Source organism: Oncorhynchus mykiss, chromosome 4 (assembly GCF_013265735.2).
Source record: "Oncorhynchus mykiss isolate Arlee chromosome 4, USDA_OmykA_1.1, whole genome shotgun sequence".
In the NCBI taxonomy this organism is placed as follows: Eukaryota; Metazoa; Chordata; class Actinopteri; order Salmoniformes; family Salmonidae; genus Oncorhynchus; species Oncorhynchus mykiss.
The window spans coordinates 12,999,933-13,018,883 of NC_048568.1; the positions used below are offsets into that span (position 1 = coordinate 12,999,933).

Genomic DNA, 18,951 nt, shown 5'->3' on the forward strand with positions numbered 1-18,951 from the left:
CTTACATCTTATGGTTAAACAGGAAGAGGGTAGTAAAACCCCCTTCAGGGGATCTGACCTCAACCCCTCCTTCGCCTAATCCACAGATGTTCATCTGCTTCCCGTATAGCTATCCTTTGATCTCCGTCCACCCAGCACATTCCACAGCCGCTCTGTCTTTCTACAGATCTCACGCCTTTATATACTGTGTCTGATCTATTGTGACTAATATCTCAACGTTCAACATTTCGAATCCAACCCCGTTAAATTTCTCTCTTGTGAAAGCCTTTGGATTAAGTAACAAGTAATATTCATTTAAAATAGCACTCAACTACTAAGATCAGCAAACCCTTACACGGGGATCTGAGATATGAGACACTTATAAGCCCATAGGTTGGGTCACTCATGGTTCTTACCTGCACTAGGGCAGGGTGCTCGGGCCACTCCTCCAGCCTCTGTCTGACAGCCAGGGCCAGCTGTTCCAGTACAGGCAGACACAGGCGGGCCTCGCTCATGTTGGGCTGCTGGTAGAAGTCATAGGGCCCGTCTGGCTGGAGGGTCAGGCCCTGGGGCCCCGGGGTCCCCTGGACAGTGTTCTGGAGCAGGGCGCTGAGAAGCAGCTGGGTGCCTGTCATCTGCTGGTCCATCTCAGAGTCTGAGGGCCACGCGGGGGAAATACCGATTTAGACAAAGTCGTAAACATTAGAGTTATGGAAATATTCTAAAGAGAAGAGCAGGACTCAGTTAAATCATAGGATAACATGTCTGTAGGAAGGGCTTAAAAGTCCCGACCCCTCTCAATTTCAGGTTTTGTGTAATTGTGTAGATATAAATACAGACATGGCATGACTAAGTGTACTACCCACCCATGAGATGGTAGAAGCGTGACATCACAGGGGCTGTGGTCTGATAGGAGGAGACCAGAGCTCGGATGTGATCTCTGCTGTGAATGGCTGGAGCACTGGCCTGGTACCACAGTGATTGGGTGTAGCCCAGACAGAGGCGTTGATGGACCTGTACCACAGTGTTCATACAGGCTGGAGACAGGCAGCCAGCATCGCTGGGATCTTCGGTCACTTCCTCCTCCTCTGGCTCTCCCCTGTCTGCCGGTCCTTCCAGACTGGGCTGGGCAGTGATGTCAGAAAAGTCCTGAGGAGAGAGAGAGAAGAGAAAGTGAGAGCGAGAGAGAAAGTGAGAGAGAGTTAGAGAGGCAGGTTGTTTACGGTTGCAAAAGTTGACTAGGTGATAGTGAAATGTAACAAACTAAAGAGAGATTACATTGGATCCATTGGCTAGCCCTGACGTGACTGTACCTTGTTAAACTGGGGGAAGCAGCGTCTGAAGTCTCTCTCCTCTTGCTCGTCTTCGCTCAGGCCCGTTCCGTGGAGTCTGCTGCGGTGACGGTACAGACTGGCCTCGAGCTGCTCTCTCTCCCGTGCACGTCTTTCCTGCTCGTCCCACTCGTTCACCAGAGCCTGGACATACCGCATGACAAACAACATGAACACTGGTTGGTCCACCTGACTATCAATCAATAAGATCAACAAAAGCCAATCAAAAAGTCGACATCCAATATTATCCAATCAAAACGTGTGACGCCCACCTGACAGATGTGTCTGAAGAGTTTGAGTGTGTCCTGGCTGAGCTGGCCTGTGGAGAGGGCGTGACACTGCAGGTACAGCAGAGCGTTCAGGAGTAACGTCCCTGGCTCTGGGACCACGTGATCTGGGTCCGGCTGGGGCAAGAGCTTCCCTAGGCCCCTCAGAACATCCATGCAGCCCCTGGAGCACAGGTAGTCTGCCCTGGCCAGATAAGAGGGCAGGCTGGGGGAGATGGAAGGGAAAGCCAGTAGGCAGGACACCAGCTTGGGCAGGCCAGGAATGGGGGTTAGGGAGGAGTCCACCTGGGATGCCACCAGCCTCATGCCGTGCCGGAGCTGGAGGATGGCGGTCCTCAGGGGCCCCACCACATCAGGGTACAGCGGGTACTCCTCCACCAGCCTCTGGGCGAAGCGGTGCTGCGATGCCTGCCACACAGCCTCCTCCTTCAGCAGGCTCTGAGTCCCCGACCTGAATTTGGGGCCACTCCCCTGGAGGGCTTTCAGCAGGTGGGAGAGCAGGTCTTCCACAGCGGCCGGCTGGCCGATGCTGCAGAGGTAGTGCTGCAGCTCCTGGAACAGCCTGCCGTACTGGGGCTCGTTGGGCCTGCAGGCCTGCTTCCTGGAGAGCTCTGCTATCTGCTCCTTCACCTGCTGCATACGGATCCACAGGTACCTGTGGACACAGAGACAATGACGTTTAAAAAGACCCCATCTGGCAAAAACCAGTCAACCAGAACATATATTGCCATGGTGTCTGTGGACACGTCGAGTTCTGATACGGTGGACGGTTGTTCACCTGATGCGAGGATGCTGGAAGCCATCGGTGGTGCTGCTCTCCTCCAGCTCAGCTCCGGTCAGCAGCTGAGAGGACAGACTGCGTCCTCGCCACTCCTCCTGCAGCAAAGCCAGCTGGGAAAGAGAAGGAAGGGGCACTGTCAACGTCACATAATGGGGGAAGAGAATGACCCTCAAATCCAATGTTAAAAAAAGACCAGAGAAATAATATCTCCTGTCATTACTACACTCTACAAGGTTCAATTCAGAGACTGCTGGATTCAACTGGATTCAGAGACTGCGGCATTGACAATGGCCCACCTCCTCCTGGGCGTAGTCCAGCTTGTAGGCCCTCTTCACGGCCGGGTCGAAGATGGTCTGTGGGGTCCAGGTCTTAATCTGCAGCAGGCCCATGTTGACCCAGAAGACCCCGGAGCGGACCAGCTGGCTGAAGCCCTGGACGCGGATGGAGCCCTGGACCCTGTTCTGGACAAAGTGCTGCAGGCAGGTGAGGAGGGCATCCAGCAGGCCTTCGGGGAGCAGGTTGGGGGGCAGGAAGTCCCTGAGGGCGGTCTGGACCTCCTGGGCAGCTACCAGAGGGTCCTGGTCCTCCACCAGGCTCTCGCAGGTCTCGGTGTAGCCCTCCTGCAGCCCCGGGGGGAGCAGCTCTGACAGGGCCTGAAGCTGCCTGCGCAGTACCACGCCCTGCAGCCGCAGGTCAGTTCTCCTGAGAGAACCAACAAAGAGAGGGTGAGACAGAGATAATCTAGCCGAGTCAAATGGATATTAATAGTAGGCCTTGTAGATATGCACCAACACCATAGATTGTGTGCACCACTCTTGATATAGGTAGGGTAAGGACTTTTCTTATTGATAGTGTCAGCGTTCTATATGTCGTTCGTGGTGATTCCTCTCTATAAGCCTGGGGTGCGCGTGTCTTTCTCCAGCGCGTGTACCTGAACTCGGCCAGGGCCGGGACAGCCATGTTGTCCCACAGAACGGCGGTGACGTCTTGGAGCTGCTCGGTCCTCTCCCTCCACTCCCCTAGGGTGACCCGGGACGAGGACAGGAGGGACGTCCCTGTGGGGTCCCAACGTCCCCCTGTCTCGTTGCTGCTAAGAACCCCTAACATGCACCTGGACCACACTGCTTTGCTCAGCATGTCAGGACCCTAGAGGTGACGCAAGGAGAGTGAGTGAACGCCTCATTTATGGAAAACTCCAATTCAATTAAATAATTAACTAAATCCCGCCCACCAGCCGGATCTGTATGTGGTACAACTGAGGTTAAGGAGTAAGAAGGTTAAGAAGTAACATATTGGAATCGGAATGGCAGGAAATGGAATTAAATTCAGTGATGTAAATGGGTCCAAATCCTGATGCACAAATCAAACCAACATCATTGACATCAACACACATTGAGATTGTTTTGGCAAGCTGTGAGCCTCTCTAATATCCTACATGTTACATTAGCTACCATTTTATCAGGTCCCAGAGGTGACTTGGATGATATCATCTGGCCCTCAGGACACAGGGGGTCCCACTTCAGCCAGCGCTCGGGGTCAGCGGTCACACTGCTGCTCCACAGGGCCGACAGGGCCTCCGACAGCAGATCACACCACACAAACTGCAGCTCTTCCACAGGCTGGGAGGGGAAATGCAGGCAGGCACCACGGTCAACAACACATGACACAAAACCACATCTTCTGTTCTGTTTGAGGCACAGGTACAGGGATGTCCTCTTGAAGGACAATACAACAACATGATAAATCAATTACACTGAGGGTAAACTGGTTGAACCACTGACCCGGTCACTGCTGAGGAGGAACCAGAGGGGCTGGAGCTGGGTGACGTTCATGGGGGTGGACTGGAGACAGAAGCGCAGGTGTTGGGAGACCTCGCGACGCAGGCTGTCCTCTGACTCCCTGTCCCTGTGGGCAAAAGTCAACACTGGTTAGTTATCGATACAACTACATGGCACAACAAACTTATTTTTTGATGGCATTATTGCTGCTTGTGTGTGAGGTGTCTAATATGCCAAAGATGACACATTTGAAACGCTACATACTTTCAGGCATGATTCAAAATCTGATTCAGTAAAGGGTGATAAGTCCTCCATCCGTCATGAAGTGTACTTCCTCCATTGACCCAGTTTGGCCGTTCTCTTACCCCTGTGTGAGAGCCAGCTGCAGCAGGTCGGTGCTGAGCCTGAGCTGGTTGAGGACGGCCAGCTCCTCCATGAGAGGCCAGAGCTGGGCCCTGCGGCTGAGCTGCTGTAGCACCTCTCTACAGGGAGGCGCGCTGTCCCCCTGGTCCCCCTCGTCATGCACGGAGGAGGGGCGTACCTCCAGAAGGCCGCACGAGGTCATGTGATCCTGCTGCTGCTGGACGCATGACACCAGCCTCTCCAGGACACCTGCGGCCAGGATAGAATGGAATAATGAATAGTTACACAGACGCAAACACACACAGATCGACACATTGACACTTCACTCTGCAGCACCAGGTTACCGGAGTTCTGGGGCTCTAGCTGGTTGTTGGCTAGCAGGACCAGGCCCCAGGCTTCTAGCAGTCTTTCCTTGGTGTCCAGGCCCAGAGCGGCTCCCTGCAGGCGGACCAGCTCCTGTCTCCACAGGGAGGCTGTGTTGTCCAGCCTCAGGTCGCCCACGTCCAGGGCCCTGCTCAGGACCCTCAGCTGGGAAGCACACTCAGCCACAGACTCCAGCTATGGGAGATGGAGAGGGAGACAGCTTCATGTAACATGGACGATCTCCATGAACTCTACCCGATGAAGGTGTCTGACAAATACCGTTATGCAATGTTTTAACTTGTACAATAAATCATAGATCTTTCAACTTCAGTTAGCACCTCTACTCCACTTGAGTGCCAATAACAGTTAGGGCAGTGTAAAGGTGTTTGTCAGAGTGGATTGAATGCTCTCTCTCTTCCTCTGTACCTTGAATGGAAGGGGTTTCCCCAGGGTCTTCTGGATCCCCTTCAGGGCGGTGGCCACGGTAACAGAGGTGGACAGGACGGTCTGGATGGCAGCCGACACCGTCTGGAGCTCCTGCTGACCACTGGAACAGCAGGGCAGCACAGGGGAGTTGTCAGTCATTACATTGCAGCCAGAAAACACAAAGTCTGCCTCCACAAATTGCCTATGTTAGTACGCTGACTCCGGTCAAATGTCGTGAACGATGTAGGGAATAGGTGACGTGACAACTTGTACTGTCAAGTCAAAGTGTTTGATTCTAAATGTCCAGAAAGTCAGTCGGAGGATTTGAAATACTGACTCCTGGGTGAAAAAAAAAAAAAGGAAGACGTCACTCACTCATGGGTGCCATCTCCCAGTAGCAGCTGTGGCAGCCGGAGGATGAGGTGTTTCTGGACCCACTGCCAGTGTAGCGAGAGGACCGACACTCCCTGGGAGTCAGCAGGCAGCGAGTTACACACCTGCCAGAACCGGTCTCTCCACTGCAGCAGCTGCAGGATCTGTGGACACCATAGATCCTGTTAATTACCATCGTTCTATTTCATTCCGTGGTGAACACACACACAAGTTAAGCAAAGGTTGACGACGGTTGCTGAACGAGAGAAACTAAAACGCAACGACTACGACGGTATTACGACGAACCTCGAACATGAGGTGGTCAGATATGTAGGGCTGTCCAGTCTGCACGGCCTGCAGTGTGAAGGTGTCCCACAGGTCAAAGAAGGAGCGCAGGTGCATCAGCACTGGGTGAGGCAGACGACCAATGTCCACCGTCCCTTTAACAGTCAAAACAAAACTCCATCAATATTAAAACTCTCATATTTCCACAGTCCCCCCCCCAATTACCATATACTTGACCGAGGACTTCCCCTGGGTTTTGTTCAACATGGTGTACTGTACAGACGAATGCTGTACCTTTGAGGAAAGCAGTGGCCAGCCTCAACGCGCTGTTGTGTGCTGATGTCTTGATAGCACAGCTCCCCACCGCAGCCCTCTCCTCTCTGTCCGTCAACAGTATGATCCTGTTAGGACGCACATCACACCCAGGTTACTCAGCAACCACAGCCCCCGGTGTAAACCCAGTCACTAAACATCCAGACGACCGGACGGAGGTTGAATCCCAAATAGCTCCCTATATGTAAAAGGCACTAGTTTTGACCAGAGCCCAATATGCCCTGGTCAAAAAAAGCTGTGCACTACATAGGGAATAGGGTCCAATATGGGACACAGCCGGACACATACCTGTTGGCCACTGCGTTGAGAGCCTCCATGAACTCCATGTACCTCTCCTCGTCCTCAAAGTTGCACGTGTTGGCCAGAATGTCCAGGTACTGCTTGTTCCAACGCATGTCCACCAGAATCCTGTAGTCATCTAACAAGAACAGCACCATAACTCCCATCAACGTCAATTGTGCAAATTTGTGAAAAGGGATTGTTTTGACGGGAGTTATGGTATGTAAGACTGTGCAAAAGAGCTGGAGGGTGTTCGGGAAATAGCCAGGGAGGTTTTTATTGTGTACAATCGGTATCTAACGTATACATTGAGGAATTTAGTTTGTTTAGCCTACCTGTGCTGTGTGGTTGCAGCAGCTCAGTGAGGCACTTCCCCTTCACAGTCAGCTTGCTGCTGAACATGGCCTTCAGAGCTCTGTTCCCTGCCTCCAGCTGCACCAGTGCCACCTCTGAAACAACAAACGGATCTCAGAGACGTCCTTCAGAGTAACCTGCACCACAGACAGACGGCTACAAAGCTCCACTGACCACAGAGCAGTCCCCTTGACACAAACAGTAACATACACCAAACGCACACCCCTGGTAGGCAGCAACAAAGCTCCATTAAGGATGTTTTTTTTAAACTAAGGAGTAAGGGCAGTGAGTGGAGCTCCCCTACCAGGCGCGTGCTTGTAGCTCTTGGCTAGGCTGGAGAGCCAGGCGGTGCGGAGCATCCAGTCGGAGTGCGAGGCCCTTTCGATGAGCAGCCTGACGGCGGTGGGTAGCAGGCGTAGGGCGTCACCGTCCTCCACCAGGTCCACCACGCCGCCGGAGAACACCAGACCCTCGTGCAGCGCTGTCCCGCTCTGAAGCGCCCTCTGCAGGTCACACAGGCTGAGCGGACGGCTCCTGGTGACACACGCGCAGAGACGCACGTCAATCCAAAAGGTTTGCATTATAGCTACAATAAGACCCGGTAAAACGCTGGGGCCTAGTTCTAATCTGTTTCTCCAGGCCTCTGAACATATGATCAGTAAAAACTCCTGGCACCCCGACCTGTGACCTACGAGTCTCACCTCTTGCCCTGCATGCTGAGCGTGTTGAGGCAGAAGGAGAGGACCTGTCCGTCGCGGAGGACCGAGGAGAAGCAGGAGTCCTCCGTGGATAGCAGGGCGGAGGGGAAGCCGTCGGGCCACACCCCGGCACACAGCAGCCCGCTGCCCCAGTCCTCTGTGTCCAGGATGGACAGGCGACGCTCAATCACCTCCTGGGCTTGCTGGAACAACACAGAGCAGGGGACAAAACATGTAAAGCTTATAAATATGATAGAATATAAATGTAGGAGAATAAAAGTCTATTGGACAGTGGGATGTCACTACGTAGATCTAGACTGGTCGCCGGGGTATCCTACATCACAGAGTAACAGGGAGAGGCTGATTGGTTGAGGGTAGCGGTGAGAGTTTCATACGGTGGTCTATAATAGACAAGGTGGTGTTGGTTGGTACCTGTTGGCTGGCGTTGGTGCGTTGGCAGAGGGAGTAAGCCTCACCACAGGCGTGCTGTAGGGCACTGGGCAGGTCCACCCCTCTCTGCAGCTGGCAGGACAGCAGGGCTGCAGCGTGGAGCAGGGAGGAGACGCATGACGCAGGGGAGTCTGGGTGGACAGAGAGATTCGTATCAGATGACTCCTCCTACGGATACCTTTGATTTGGAAGAAACAAGCAACGTGCCAACCCCAGCTGATATCTAACTGATATCCTCCATCTTTTGGAGAGGTTTCTCGCAGTGCCCAGGGCTTACCCCAGATGCTAGCTTTGATGTCGGTGTGTATCTCGATCAGCAGGTCAGACACACAGTCTCCGGTCACCCCGGCGGTATGGAGTACAGTCTTCAGGTCCAGCGTGTCCCAGCAGACCCCCTCGTTTTCCCCTGGGATGTAGATCTCCACCCCTCGGTTCCTCATGGCTCTGGAGATCGCTCCATGGACTGGGTCCATGGTCAGGAACAACCTAAAGGAGATGGGGAGACGTGATGAGTTGAGACCGGACTATCCAAACAGAGTGTGTGTGTGTGTGTAACCTTTTGTATTGTACCTGAAGTTGGGGTGTGGGGTGATGGAGGGGGTGGTTCCGTCGATGACCCCGCGCTCGTTGATGGTCAGACAGCCGCCGGGCTCCAGCAGGGCATTCAGACGGTCCAACACAGAGGGACTTAACACAAACAGAAACACAACACCCATTTACCACAAGTCTACCATCTACAACACACTCTGGTGGCATCCTGCATCAGACCAAGGGTTAACTCAAACCAAGGGTTTACTTGAACCAAGAGTTAACTCAAACCAAGGGTTAACACAAACCAAAGGTTAACTCAAACCAAGGGTTAACTCAAACCAAGGGTTAACTCAAACCAAGGGATAACACAAACCAAGGGTTAACACAAACCAAGGGTTAACACAAACCAAGGGTTAACACAAACCAAGGGTTAACACAAACCAAGGGATAACACAAACCAAGGGATAACACAAACCAAGGGTTAACACAAACCAAGGGGTTCAGGAACTCCCTGTAAATATAACAGTATATTTTCCTTCAATGTGATCATTTCAGATGCAGGCCATTTCTCACCTGCAGAAGTTGACGTTGTCCATGAGCAGCCAATCACCAGCCTGCAGGGCCTGCACCAGCATGCCGTCCAGCCACTCGAAGCCTCCGTTACTCCAGCCGTCCTGCAGCTGGGCCAGACGCTCCTTCAGCAGGGTGAAGTCCATCTGCAGCTTGGACATGTCTGGAGAGAGAGGGTGGGGGACACAGAACATAGAGTTTACACTACTCAACCAGAGTTTATCACATGAAGACGGGTAGATATTTTCCTCGAGCAACGATACGTGCCGTGAGCAAAATGCTATGGTTAGTTTCCCCACCGCCCCAGTGTACAACGACCCAGTGTACAACGACCCAGTGTACAACGACCCAGTGTACCACGACCCAGTGTCGTCCTTCTTTACTACTTGCGTCAAACATTTCATTAATCAACTACTCATACACAGTCATCATGATAATGATCGTCTGTTCCAGAGGGAGCTGCCTGGTCCTGACATGACCTCGAGGAAGATGCACTTGTACCTTCCTGCCCGTGTGTGCTCTTCAATCAAAATAAAGTTCACAAATATACCGTACCTGTGAACACCTTGAGTTTGGTGTTGAGCTTCTGCAGCAGGAGGATGATGACCTCCAGTTTGTTGAGCGCCTCCGAGGTCACCGCCCCCCCGGTCCTCTCCAGACCCTCCTCCTTCAGCCAGCGGTAGAACAGGCTCCAGGTCTTCAACAGGAACTCGGTGTCCTGCACCCCGGCCCCGTCCAGCGACATCAGGCCCCGCCGCGTCACCATGGCGACGATGTAGTCCACGTTCTCCAGCACTTGCTGCCAGGGCCGCACGATGTCCACCTGGAAAGAGAACGGACCCAACTCGGCACTCCGGAAAGGAAAACGGAAGCCGACCAGACCCGTGCTGCAATCCCAACTCAACCAGCACTATAACTCAACACTCAATACTAAGAGCTCACAAACGCTACAAAGAACTTGGCCCTACAAAGAAGCGTGTATAGTGTGCGTGTTTGACTAAATTGCAGTCGGACTGTACGGAATTACTGATCTACAAATCACCTTGTGTTCCTAATTACTACTCATTAGGTGTCTTGATCACATAACCACTCTGCTCATCGCCTTGCTTAAACGGATCCTCTCCAAAGTCTCTCTGTGATTGGTTACCTGCTCGAACCCTCCCAGCAGCTCGGTGGTGTCCATGGCGCTGTTCATGGCCATGACGCGGAGGCGGTGTCCGGTGAGCAGGGCCAGGAGGCGCACCAGGCTGGTCTTCCCGCTGGCCGTGGGGCCCACCAGCATCGCCATCCAGCCCATCTCCACACACTTCATCAGGGACTCCAGGGGCCGCAGCGCCTGGTGGGTGATGGACAGAGGAGGGTCCAGGGCCACAGGTGCACCTCCGCTACGCTGGAGCACAGAGAAGCCCACCTGGACGAGAGGGAGAGAGGCGGGGGACAGAGAAGAGGGTCAATTCACTGTCTCGATAATTAACTCTGAATGACACCATTTTATCAGTACAATCAAAACATTTCTTGATAATATCTTTCAATAATAATAATAATATTAATATCTTTCAACCGAAAAATTGGATGGAGTTCGCAACATGACTGACCTGTAGATTGAGTGGAGTGATGTGGAATTGTCTTGATCCGGTGTAGGGCTCAAAGTCCTCACCAAACACCTTCCTGAACACAGACAGCACCTGAAGACACAAAACACGCCAAGAGATAAAAAAATGTAAAAAAGGAAGTTTGAACACAACCCCACCGAGTAAAGGTGCTACATATGTAAAGGAGGAGTTGTAGTCTACATACCTGGGCTTTGTCTGCCTCGGTCCTCATCCTATCAGCGTACACCAACCCCACATGCTGACCCGGGTTGAAGAACCCTGGCGATTGGTCGGCCTGCATCAGCTGACACCAGCGGAACATGTCACGCAGGTTGAACTCCCAGGGGCCTCCTCTCTGACCCCACTTCCTCTCCACAGACACCTCATGGACCAGCTGTGAGAAAATAAGAATGCAATACAACTTTGTCCATTAAAACAAAAATATGTTTTTTAGGGAGTTAAGAGTTAAGGAATATGAGTGGCTAGACAAAATGGTGTTTAAGACAGCTAAAAAAGGATAAGGAGAAATATGGTGGCCAACAAAGAAATGGGGGGGGGGGGGGGGGGGGGGGGGCTCAGTCATTTCATGACATTACAGGTGGAAAAGACAAAAACATAAAAAAATAAAAAAAACATAACTCAGAGGGACTATCGTGACCGATTTGACAAGGACAATGTTTTTTGGTCACTTTGCCATGCACTAATGGCACTAAATGTGAGGAACATCGGCCGCAGCTCTACAGGCTGGCGGGCATTGTCCTTGGCTGTGAGGTCAAATATGGACACATGTCACCTCCCCAACGGTCACAGAGAGCCAGAAAAACAAAGAGTTGAAAAGGGCTGAAGGGGGAGTCAGTGTAACAGGACTGCTCTACCTACCCGGTTGTTGAACTGCACCATTTTAGAGATGATCTGATTGTCAATGTTTGGGAAGATGGAGTCTCCTATGAATTCCATGTCTTCACTGGTCAGCTGATCCACAAACACCTGAGAAAACAGGTGAAATGTCTGTTTATTTTCCCCCCAAATGACTCAAATATATTCAAATCAACCATAATATTTATTCAACGTATCATTACATATATCTAAAACACTGGCTCTTAATCACTTACCTGAGTGAATCTGTTGAGGAAGGATTTGGGCAGGCCCTTGCGCCCCCCTCCTTGAGTGAAGGGGTTCTGGCAGCCAAAGATCTTGGTCTTCTGGTGTTGTACCTGGAAGCTCATGCCCAGCTCTGGGATGTAGATCTCAGCACGGTGGTCAAAGCAGGCGTTTAACCCCTCCAGGACCGACTGTGATGCCAAGTTTAACTACACAGAAAAACACAGAAAAATAAAATCGCATTCTTCTCCGAAACATCTCATTTATATCACCTAAAACAACACAAATTTAAGTAAGTTTATACAAATGTCTATTTGCTGGGGAGTTAATAAAAAAATAAAACAGCGAGAGCCCCCCCACCTCATCCAGGACAATCCAGTGTCCAGCCTTCAGTCCAGCCAGGAGAGGGCCATCCCGCCATGCAAACTCTCCCCCTTTTCCTCCCTCCACAGGCAGGTCGGTCCCAAACAGGTCTGTCACATCCTGTCCGGAAAGGATATGACATCGTACATAGGTTTTAAAAGTGCTTCCACTTGTCCATTACTGTGTTGTTAATTCCTTGCTCATTTAATTCCACAATCTTATGAATTTATACCAGTACAACGATACGACAACAACATGTACCTGAAGTTGAAAGTTCAGAAATGACATAATAATACTATATAGTACACACATATACAAAATATGAATCCAGAAACTTGAAATTGGCATAATCGTAGTAAAGACTTCTATATTAACACAAGAGTCCCAGTGAAAGTTAGTGTACAGTGTCTTACAGTCTGCTCAGAGAGGTTGATCCTGACCAGGTGGTTCCCAGAAGCCTTTGCCAGGGCGGCCACCAGGCTGGTCTTGCCCACTCCAGGGGAGCCCTCCAGCAGCACGGGTCTCTGCAGCTTCAGGGCCCGTAGGAGCCTCTGGGCGTTGACCGCTGTGGTGCCTGCGGCTATGGCATAATCAGTCAGGCTCCTGCTTTCCCTCTCCGGGCCTGTTCAGAATCAAAGGACGAAAAAAAAAACGGATGGAAAAAGGAAACAAAAATCTATGAAAAAAGGTAAACACATTCAACACCAACGACACACAGAAACTGAAGGATTTTTTTTTTTACAAAAACAGATCCATTAAACCACACGCTTCAGTCTTGCTTCCTATGGCACCCTATATAGTGTACCACTTTTGACCAATGGGCCCATGCTCTCGTCTAGGATCAAAGCGTCCCACACCTGAGGGGATGTAGAAGGGGTCGATGCCAAAGAAGTCGTCCCCCCAATGGGGCTCCCTGGACAGGCTGGTGTCGTAGACCCTCAGCGCGTCTAGCATCTCCTGGTCCAGCTTGGTGATCCCAGCCAGTTTGGTACTCAGGAAGCTCAGACAGGCCCTGCGCGCCACCAGGGCGTTCTCCGCAGCAGACGCCGTGGTCCCTGTGACACCATAGGAGGGGTCGCGTGATTAAACAATTCTAGTAGTTACTAAGCCTCTCACAACAGCAGCCAGCGTCTTCCACGTGCTGTGTATTCTAGCCACACATAAGCAAAACAGATAATTTGCTGTTGTAATCCCACACATCATCAACAGTCTGCGTCTCGGTGTCTGACCTGAGCCGATGCCGTCCACGTAGACCAGGCACGCTGCGTGGATGAAGGCAGTGACCGTGTCCAGCCGGAGGTCCCACTCGGCCTCCTCCTCGCCCTCGTCCCCCATGGTCATGAAGCCGTCGGCGTCGCGCTCACACACCAGGTTGAGGAAGTTGACCCAGGACAGGATGTCCCTGACGCTGACCACGCAGCGCCGCCCAAAGTCCTGGTTGGTCAGCCAGTCGATGAAGTCCAGCATGAGCTCGGCGATGTGTCCTCCTGGGTTGGGGGTCAAAGGGTCAACACATTTGAAGCAAAGCTCGCCAAAAACTGGAGAAGACTATATAAAATATGCAGTCAGACTATTCTAGACTATCAAATGCTACTCCTAGATGAATAGCTGTATTATGTCTGTGGTGTGTGGAGGAGAGGAGTACCTTGGTGGTCGCTATCGTCCAATGAGAGGCCAGTCCTCAGGTTGTGCTGGATGATCTGCACCAGGTCACTGCGGCTGTTACTCTGGGGGCACCAGATCTCAGTGAACCTGTTCCTCAGCGCAGGTGAGAGCTGGACACACGCAGAGAAATGTTAACAAGTTGGACTGATCATCCACCTAACAAACAAACGTGATTGTGGTCCTTTAGAGGCAGAGTTAGAAAATAATAGAATATAGACTGTTCACCTCCTTCTTCCCGAAGTCTCCCCCAGGGTTCATTGTGGCTACCAGGCGGAAGTTCTGCCCTGCTGCAATCACCTCCACGTCGTCGTCATCGCCACTTCCTTTCTCTGCCAGCACCAGAGACTTCTCCGTCTCTAAGACACTGAGCCAATCAGAGAGCAGGGTCAGAGCTTAGAGGTCAATGCCGTCTAATGAAGTGCTATACGCTAATTCTCGTGAGGAAGTGGCCCTATTCCCATATCCACACTAGCATTCCATTTAGAATGAAGTCATGTATCGGGGAAGGATCCTGAGTCGTATACCAGTGCCGATATTGGAACATAGTCAGGGTGTGTACCTGTTGAGTCTCTCCAACACAGAGTCGTCAGCCAGGGAGATCTCGTCCATGAGGAACACCCCTCCCTCTCTCATGGCCAGGACCAGGGGCCCGTCGTGCCACTCAAACAACCTGCCGTCCTCAGCGTCCGCCTGTACCAACGCACGACGACGGGAGGGGGTCAGTGGGACTGCATTATCTGTTGCATTATCATTTGTGACTGCATGATCTTTACCCATACAGCATCATTTTATTGAATTTATTTTTTGACCTCAGTAAGATAAAAATGCCTTATGAAGAGTTTATGACGGCTCCATTAAGACTTATACGTTCATAGTTCCATCTAGATTGTGCCCAATATCAGTGTGGTATCCATCTACCTGCTGTGTCCCAGTGTGTCTGACAGGACGCAGGCCGCCCAGGAAGTCAGACGTCTCCATGTGCAGGTGACAGTTGAGGGAGAAGAACTTCTGTCCGGCCAGCGCAGCAAAGAGCTGGCAGATGGTGGTCTTACCGCACCTGGAGGGGGGGAGAACTTACATTCTAACTGATCTGTCATTCTGGAATCTAATACTTGAATGTAGTGGTTTCCGGATAAGTAGACACAGAGATGTGTCATTCTGTAGGTACTACTGAGCCATTCACTTTACCATGTTCGCTTTGGAAATTATATTTCTGATTCAAATGGACAATCAGGGACTCCGTATGAATCGTACCCAGTGTCTCCCACCAATAGAACAGACTCCCCGAAGCGCAGGGCCCGTCCCACCAGCACGGCCAGTCTCCTCATCCCCCGCGTCCACACCACGTGACGGAACTCCTCGGGCACTCCCGCGATGCTGTCCACGGACGGACCTGCCAATCACAATAACCCAGATTAATTCTTCGGACACGCTGACCAATAAAAATGGCCGGGCTAAACTTGATGGAAACCATTGGAGTACGTTACGCAAAGGGAGGTGCGTAATGTCATTCCAGTTGAGACGGACAACGCCACGTGACACACATTCCATCCACTTCACACTCAATATTCATGTTCACACACTATTGTCCCCAAATAATGGAGAACAGTGACACCTCGTGTTCTCAACATCTGAAGTACATTTTGAGTACGTACAAGCGCGGGTAATCTGTGGTTCCTCTTACATGCACTCACAGGACATTGAATGTCTTGTATTGAACATTTTCCACACCACATTCTGCACTTTTGACATTATAGCTTTAGTTGAATGCTTTCCTGTGTCGTTGACACTCTCCTCCAATAGGAATTGTCTGTGAACGAACAGGGTCATGCACTCAGTTGGGTTGTGGTTCAATTGTTGTCTGTGTGAACCAGGCTCTGCTCCACTCACTAAACTGTGTGGTGAGCTGCTCCTCTGAGAACAGGTTGTCAGGGTTCACCGTCCTCTTGAAGTGTTTCTCCAGGATAGACTGGATGGTAGCGGCCTCCTCTGGCTTCCTCACTCGCCCAGCCAGCAGCATGAACCCTGAGAGAGAGAGAGACAGGGTTTGATTACATTATATGAAGTGGATGTCATCGACACAATCACATTTAAAAAAATATTTTAAAAAAGAGCACGGAAAAAGCAAGAGACAAAAAAACGAAAATGTGCCTTTTGCGTAAGATAGGGGTGTGATTCGATTGGGCCTTACCATCGTCAGCTAAATGCTGCAGCCAATCGCGAGAGGCGTCCGTCTGCTCCTCCAGCCGATAGCGGTCGGCCCAGCGGAACAGATCTCTCAGGGTGATGAAGCCATGTTTCCCAGCAAACACTGTGGATCCCCTGCGAAGAGACTACACACACACACACAACAGCATTACCTTAACGCCAAAAGCAACGAGTTAGCATGTGAAAGGGAGGCTCAAATATGTGACACTCACCTGGAGATCCTGCATGACCTTGACCAGCTTGGAGCAGTAGGACGGAGGAAGGCTACATCTCTGCTGGAGGATGGTCTCTAGCTCGTCACTGGGCAACTCGTCAAAGTGAAGCTCCACAAAACGATTCCTGAAGGCCCTGGACAGCACCTGACGGGGGGGGTTAAGATTACATTGCAATCGATGAGACTCGGCCTGTCAAACTACAGGTTTGTTTCTGACACTTATTTTATTTTTTAGATTTCACCCAGTCTTACATCATTCTGACCAAAATATCATGTCGTTTCAATAATGATTCAGTCTAGTTATTCCATGCGCACAAACATACACAACCTTGTCCAACCAATACTTTTCTGCATAACATTCTATTCTCTTCCCAACAGAAGAAATAATGACTAACTTATACAAAGAATGATATATTCAGCTTAGATACCGCACATCACATACAAAACAAACAGGGACACACAGAAGCGCAGAGTGAGAGCAAGTGTGTCCCCCCGAGTCACCAATGGTCGGTCGAGTCACGAGTCCCCATCTCTGAAGTCCAAGTCCCAGTGCTCGAGTCCTGGACCAAGTGCTTAAAATAAAGTGATTTACCCAGTCAGATATAGTGAATTGGCTAGAGGGATGTAGTCAATAAATTGCTTGCTATCCCTTTTCCTTTCTTTCTGTGCCACTAAATGTTTTCATGTAGGCTACTGGTAACGTTACCAGGGCCACGTTCTTTGCAAAATCCCATGAATAGAGCCAAAGTTGTTCCGTATTCAACACGTCAGAAAGAAATATGCTATCTGAACATTCCAAAACGTTGCGTCCTGCTGAACGCGCCTTGGGTTGTTAGGTATTGCTAGCTAATGAGGTAACAAGACTGAACTAGGCGTAGCCTAAACAAATGGTTAACGTTCCGAGTCCGCTAGTAGCCTAGTTTTCTGAACGGCCCGCGATATGCTTTGTGAACGATAGAAGGACTAAAAAAAGAAAAGTCGCGCCGGTATTATGAGTCATATCTTTTGAATGGTAAGGACGAGAATCAAGATGTTTTCTCTGAGGAACAGAGGGAGATTTGGCTGCATATCCTGGCTATGAAATTCAGTGGGGAAAGTGCACTGTTCCACTATTCCAATTGAATCTTAATATCCCACTATGGCCTGAGTGACGCGTACCTTTCTGCCTCCGTAGAAACCAGGAGGATTCTGGGTAGCGAACAGCATGAATCGGGGGTGAGCTTTGACCACCTCCTGTGTCTCTGCGACAAACAGCTCCCTGTTGTCGTCCAGCAGTCTGTTCAGGGCCTCCAGGACGTCTGTAGGGGCCAAGTTCAACTCATCTAAAATGATCCAGTAGCCTTTTCTCATGGCGTCAATCAGAACGCCTATTGGGGAAGAATACACAGAGGCACAAGACATTACACCGTAATCATGAACAGAGTGTTTACTACAGGCCGTGTGAGACACTGCTGGGCTACAGCGTAGAACTGGCCGTACCCTCTTTGAAGACCAGCTTGCCCCTGCCGTCAGAGGAGTAGCAGCCAATGTACTCCTGGATGTCTGTGTGCTCGTGGTTGTTGATCCTCACACACTGGTTCCCCGTGGCGGCCGCTATCCACCTGATCAGGCTGGTCTTTCCCACCGATGTCTCTCCTTGGATCAGGACCGGGTGGCTCCTGAAGAACAAACAGAAATACATAACCACAACACTTAGCGGTGTCCCACTGTGCAATTCGTGGAAGAGGAGTTGATTGATTTTTCCCCCCCCCTTGGCCTCAAGAGTAGCGGTCATGGCCGTGTCCCAAATGGCGCACAGGGTTTTGGTTAGAAGTAGCGCACTACGTAGGGAACAGGGTGCCATTTGGGATGCAGGCCCACATGCCCAGAGAGGACGGAATTAATGAAGGGCCGAGAAACAATCAAGCACTTAGTGGGGACGGTGTGGCGCGGGTATGGAAACACGAGACAACGTGCGAAAACCAGCCACGTTGTCTTTATGGCAGCAGCGAGTGATGACGCAACTAATATTCCGCTAACAACAACTCGTGTGACGCTCCGGTTGACGACACAATTTCCCTTTAAAGAAACAGAATCAACCCTGAAGCCAGATAGTGGCTACTATGAATAGGCTCTTCCAGAGCCATCAGTTTTATAGGACTTGTATTTAATACCTCCCATGTAAATGTCAAATGGGGAGAGAACATGGCTGCCATAGAACGTTGACGTGTCATGAAAAAGCATCACAATGCAGAAACTTCAATGGCCAAACTAAATAAATGGTTCTGGGCTCCCACGGTTATTTGGCGGCAGCAGGTCGGTTTTCCTACCCGGCTGACACCACCCTGGCCAGGTCACGCAGGTTGAGCTTGACGGAGGTGGTAAGAATGTAGCTGGGGTCCAAGGCTGGCTCCATTTCCCCCTGGGAAACCCAGTAGCCTTCCATCTGGATGCAGGGTCGCCCAGTGGGCTCCGGGATGGGCTGGGGGAAAACACACAGATCAGGAGACACGGCTCAATCCTGAACTCATGATTCATTAAGCACTTGAAATGACCCCAGATTGTGCCTTTAAAATGTTCAAAAACACTCAGAAATCGCATAAAATGTCTTCTGACCTAATTAGTCATTGTACGGGACTGCTGTTTTAC

At 51.0% G+C, this 18,951-nt stretch overlaps 1 protein-coding gene across 3 annotated transcripts in view; it reads right to left on the reverse strand.

The window, feature by feature from the left end:
- LOC110522101 (midasin) overlaps positions 1-18,951 on the reverse strand; it is a 51,172-nt gene that overhangs the window by 17,007 nt on the left and 15,214 nt on the right. For all 3 annotated transcript variants that reach the window (XM_036975658.1, XM_036975659.1, XM_036975660.1), the window contains exons 23-66: positions 18,633-18,784; positions 17,803-17,981; positions 17,482-17,690; positions 16,322-16,468; positions 16,093-16,234; positions 15,792-15,926; positions 15,156-15,294; positions 14,820-14,958; positions 14,461-14,591; positions 14,127-14,265; positions 13,882-14,011; positions 13,466-13,723; positions 13,094-13,291; positions 12,650-12,858; positions 12,234-12,356; positions 11,885-12,082; positions 11,652-11,759; positions 10,978-11,166; positions 10,776-10,865; positions 10,328-10,591; positions 9,736-10,003; positions 9,184-9,343; positions 8,650-8,766; positions 8,357-8,565; positions 8,062-8,210; positions 7,633-7,832; positions 7,236-7,465; positions 6,913-7,026; positions 6,587-6,716; positions 6,260-6,366; positions 5,987-6,120; positions 5,684-5,844; positions 5,309-5,429; positions 4,864-5,077; positions 4,522-4,768; positions 4,160-4,283; positions 3,830-3,997; positions 3,310-3,524; positions 2,675-3,080; positions 2,376-2,488; positions 1,583-2,252; positions 1,293-1,454; positions 846-1,128; positions 396-634 (exon numbers count right to left, since the gene is read on the reverse strand). In XM_036975658.1, coding sequence (XP_036831553.1) covers positions 396-634; positions 846-1,128; positions 1,293-1,454; positions 1,583-2,252; positions 2,376-2,488; positions 2,675-3,080; positions 3,310-3,524; positions 3,830-3,997; positions 4,160-4,283; positions 4,522-4,768; positions 4,864-5,077; positions 5,309-5,429; positions 5,684-5,844; positions 5,987-6,120; positions 6,260-6,366; positions 6,587-6,716; positions 6,913-7,026; positions 7,236-7,465; positions 7,633-7,832; positions 8,062-8,210; positions 8,357-8,565; positions 8,650-8,766; positions 9,184-9,343; positions 9,736-10,003; positions 10,328-10,591; positions 10,776-10,865; positions 10,978-11,166; positions 11,652-11,759; positions 11,885-12,082; positions 12,234-12,356; positions 12,650-12,858; positions 13,094-13,291; positions 13,466-13,723; positions 13,882-14,011; positions 14,127-14,265; positions 14,461-14,591; positions 14,820-14,958; positions 15,156-15,294; positions 15,792-15,926; positions 16,093-16,234; positions 16,322-16,468; positions 17,482-17,690; positions 17,803-17,981; positions 18,633-18,784 — 8,220 coding nt within the window. The remainder of the gene's footprint in view (positions 1-395; positions 635-845; positions 1,129-1,292; positions 1,455-1,582; positions 2,253-2,375; positions 2,489-2,674; positions 3,081-3,309; positions 3,525-3,829; positions 3,998-4,159; positions 4,284-4,521; positions 4,769-4,863; positions 5,078-5,308; positions 5,430-5,683; positions 5,845-5,986; positions 6,121-6,259; positions 6,367-6,586; positions 6,717-6,912; positions 7,027-7,235; positions 7,466-7,632; positions 7,833-8,061; positions 8,211-8,356; positions 8,566-8,649; positions 8,767-9,183; positions 9,344-9,735; positions 10,004-10,327; positions 10,592-10,775; positions 10,866-10,977; positions 11,167-11,651; positions 11,760-11,884; positions 12,083-12,233; positions 12,357-12,649; positions 12,859-13,093; positions 13,292-13,465; positions 13,724-13,881; positions 14,012-14,126; positions 14,266-14,460; positions 14,592-14,819; positions 14,959-15,155; positions 15,295-15,791; positions 15,927-16,092; positions 16,235-16,321; positions 16,469-17,481; positions 17,691-17,802; positions 17,982-18,632; positions 18,785-18,951) is intronic.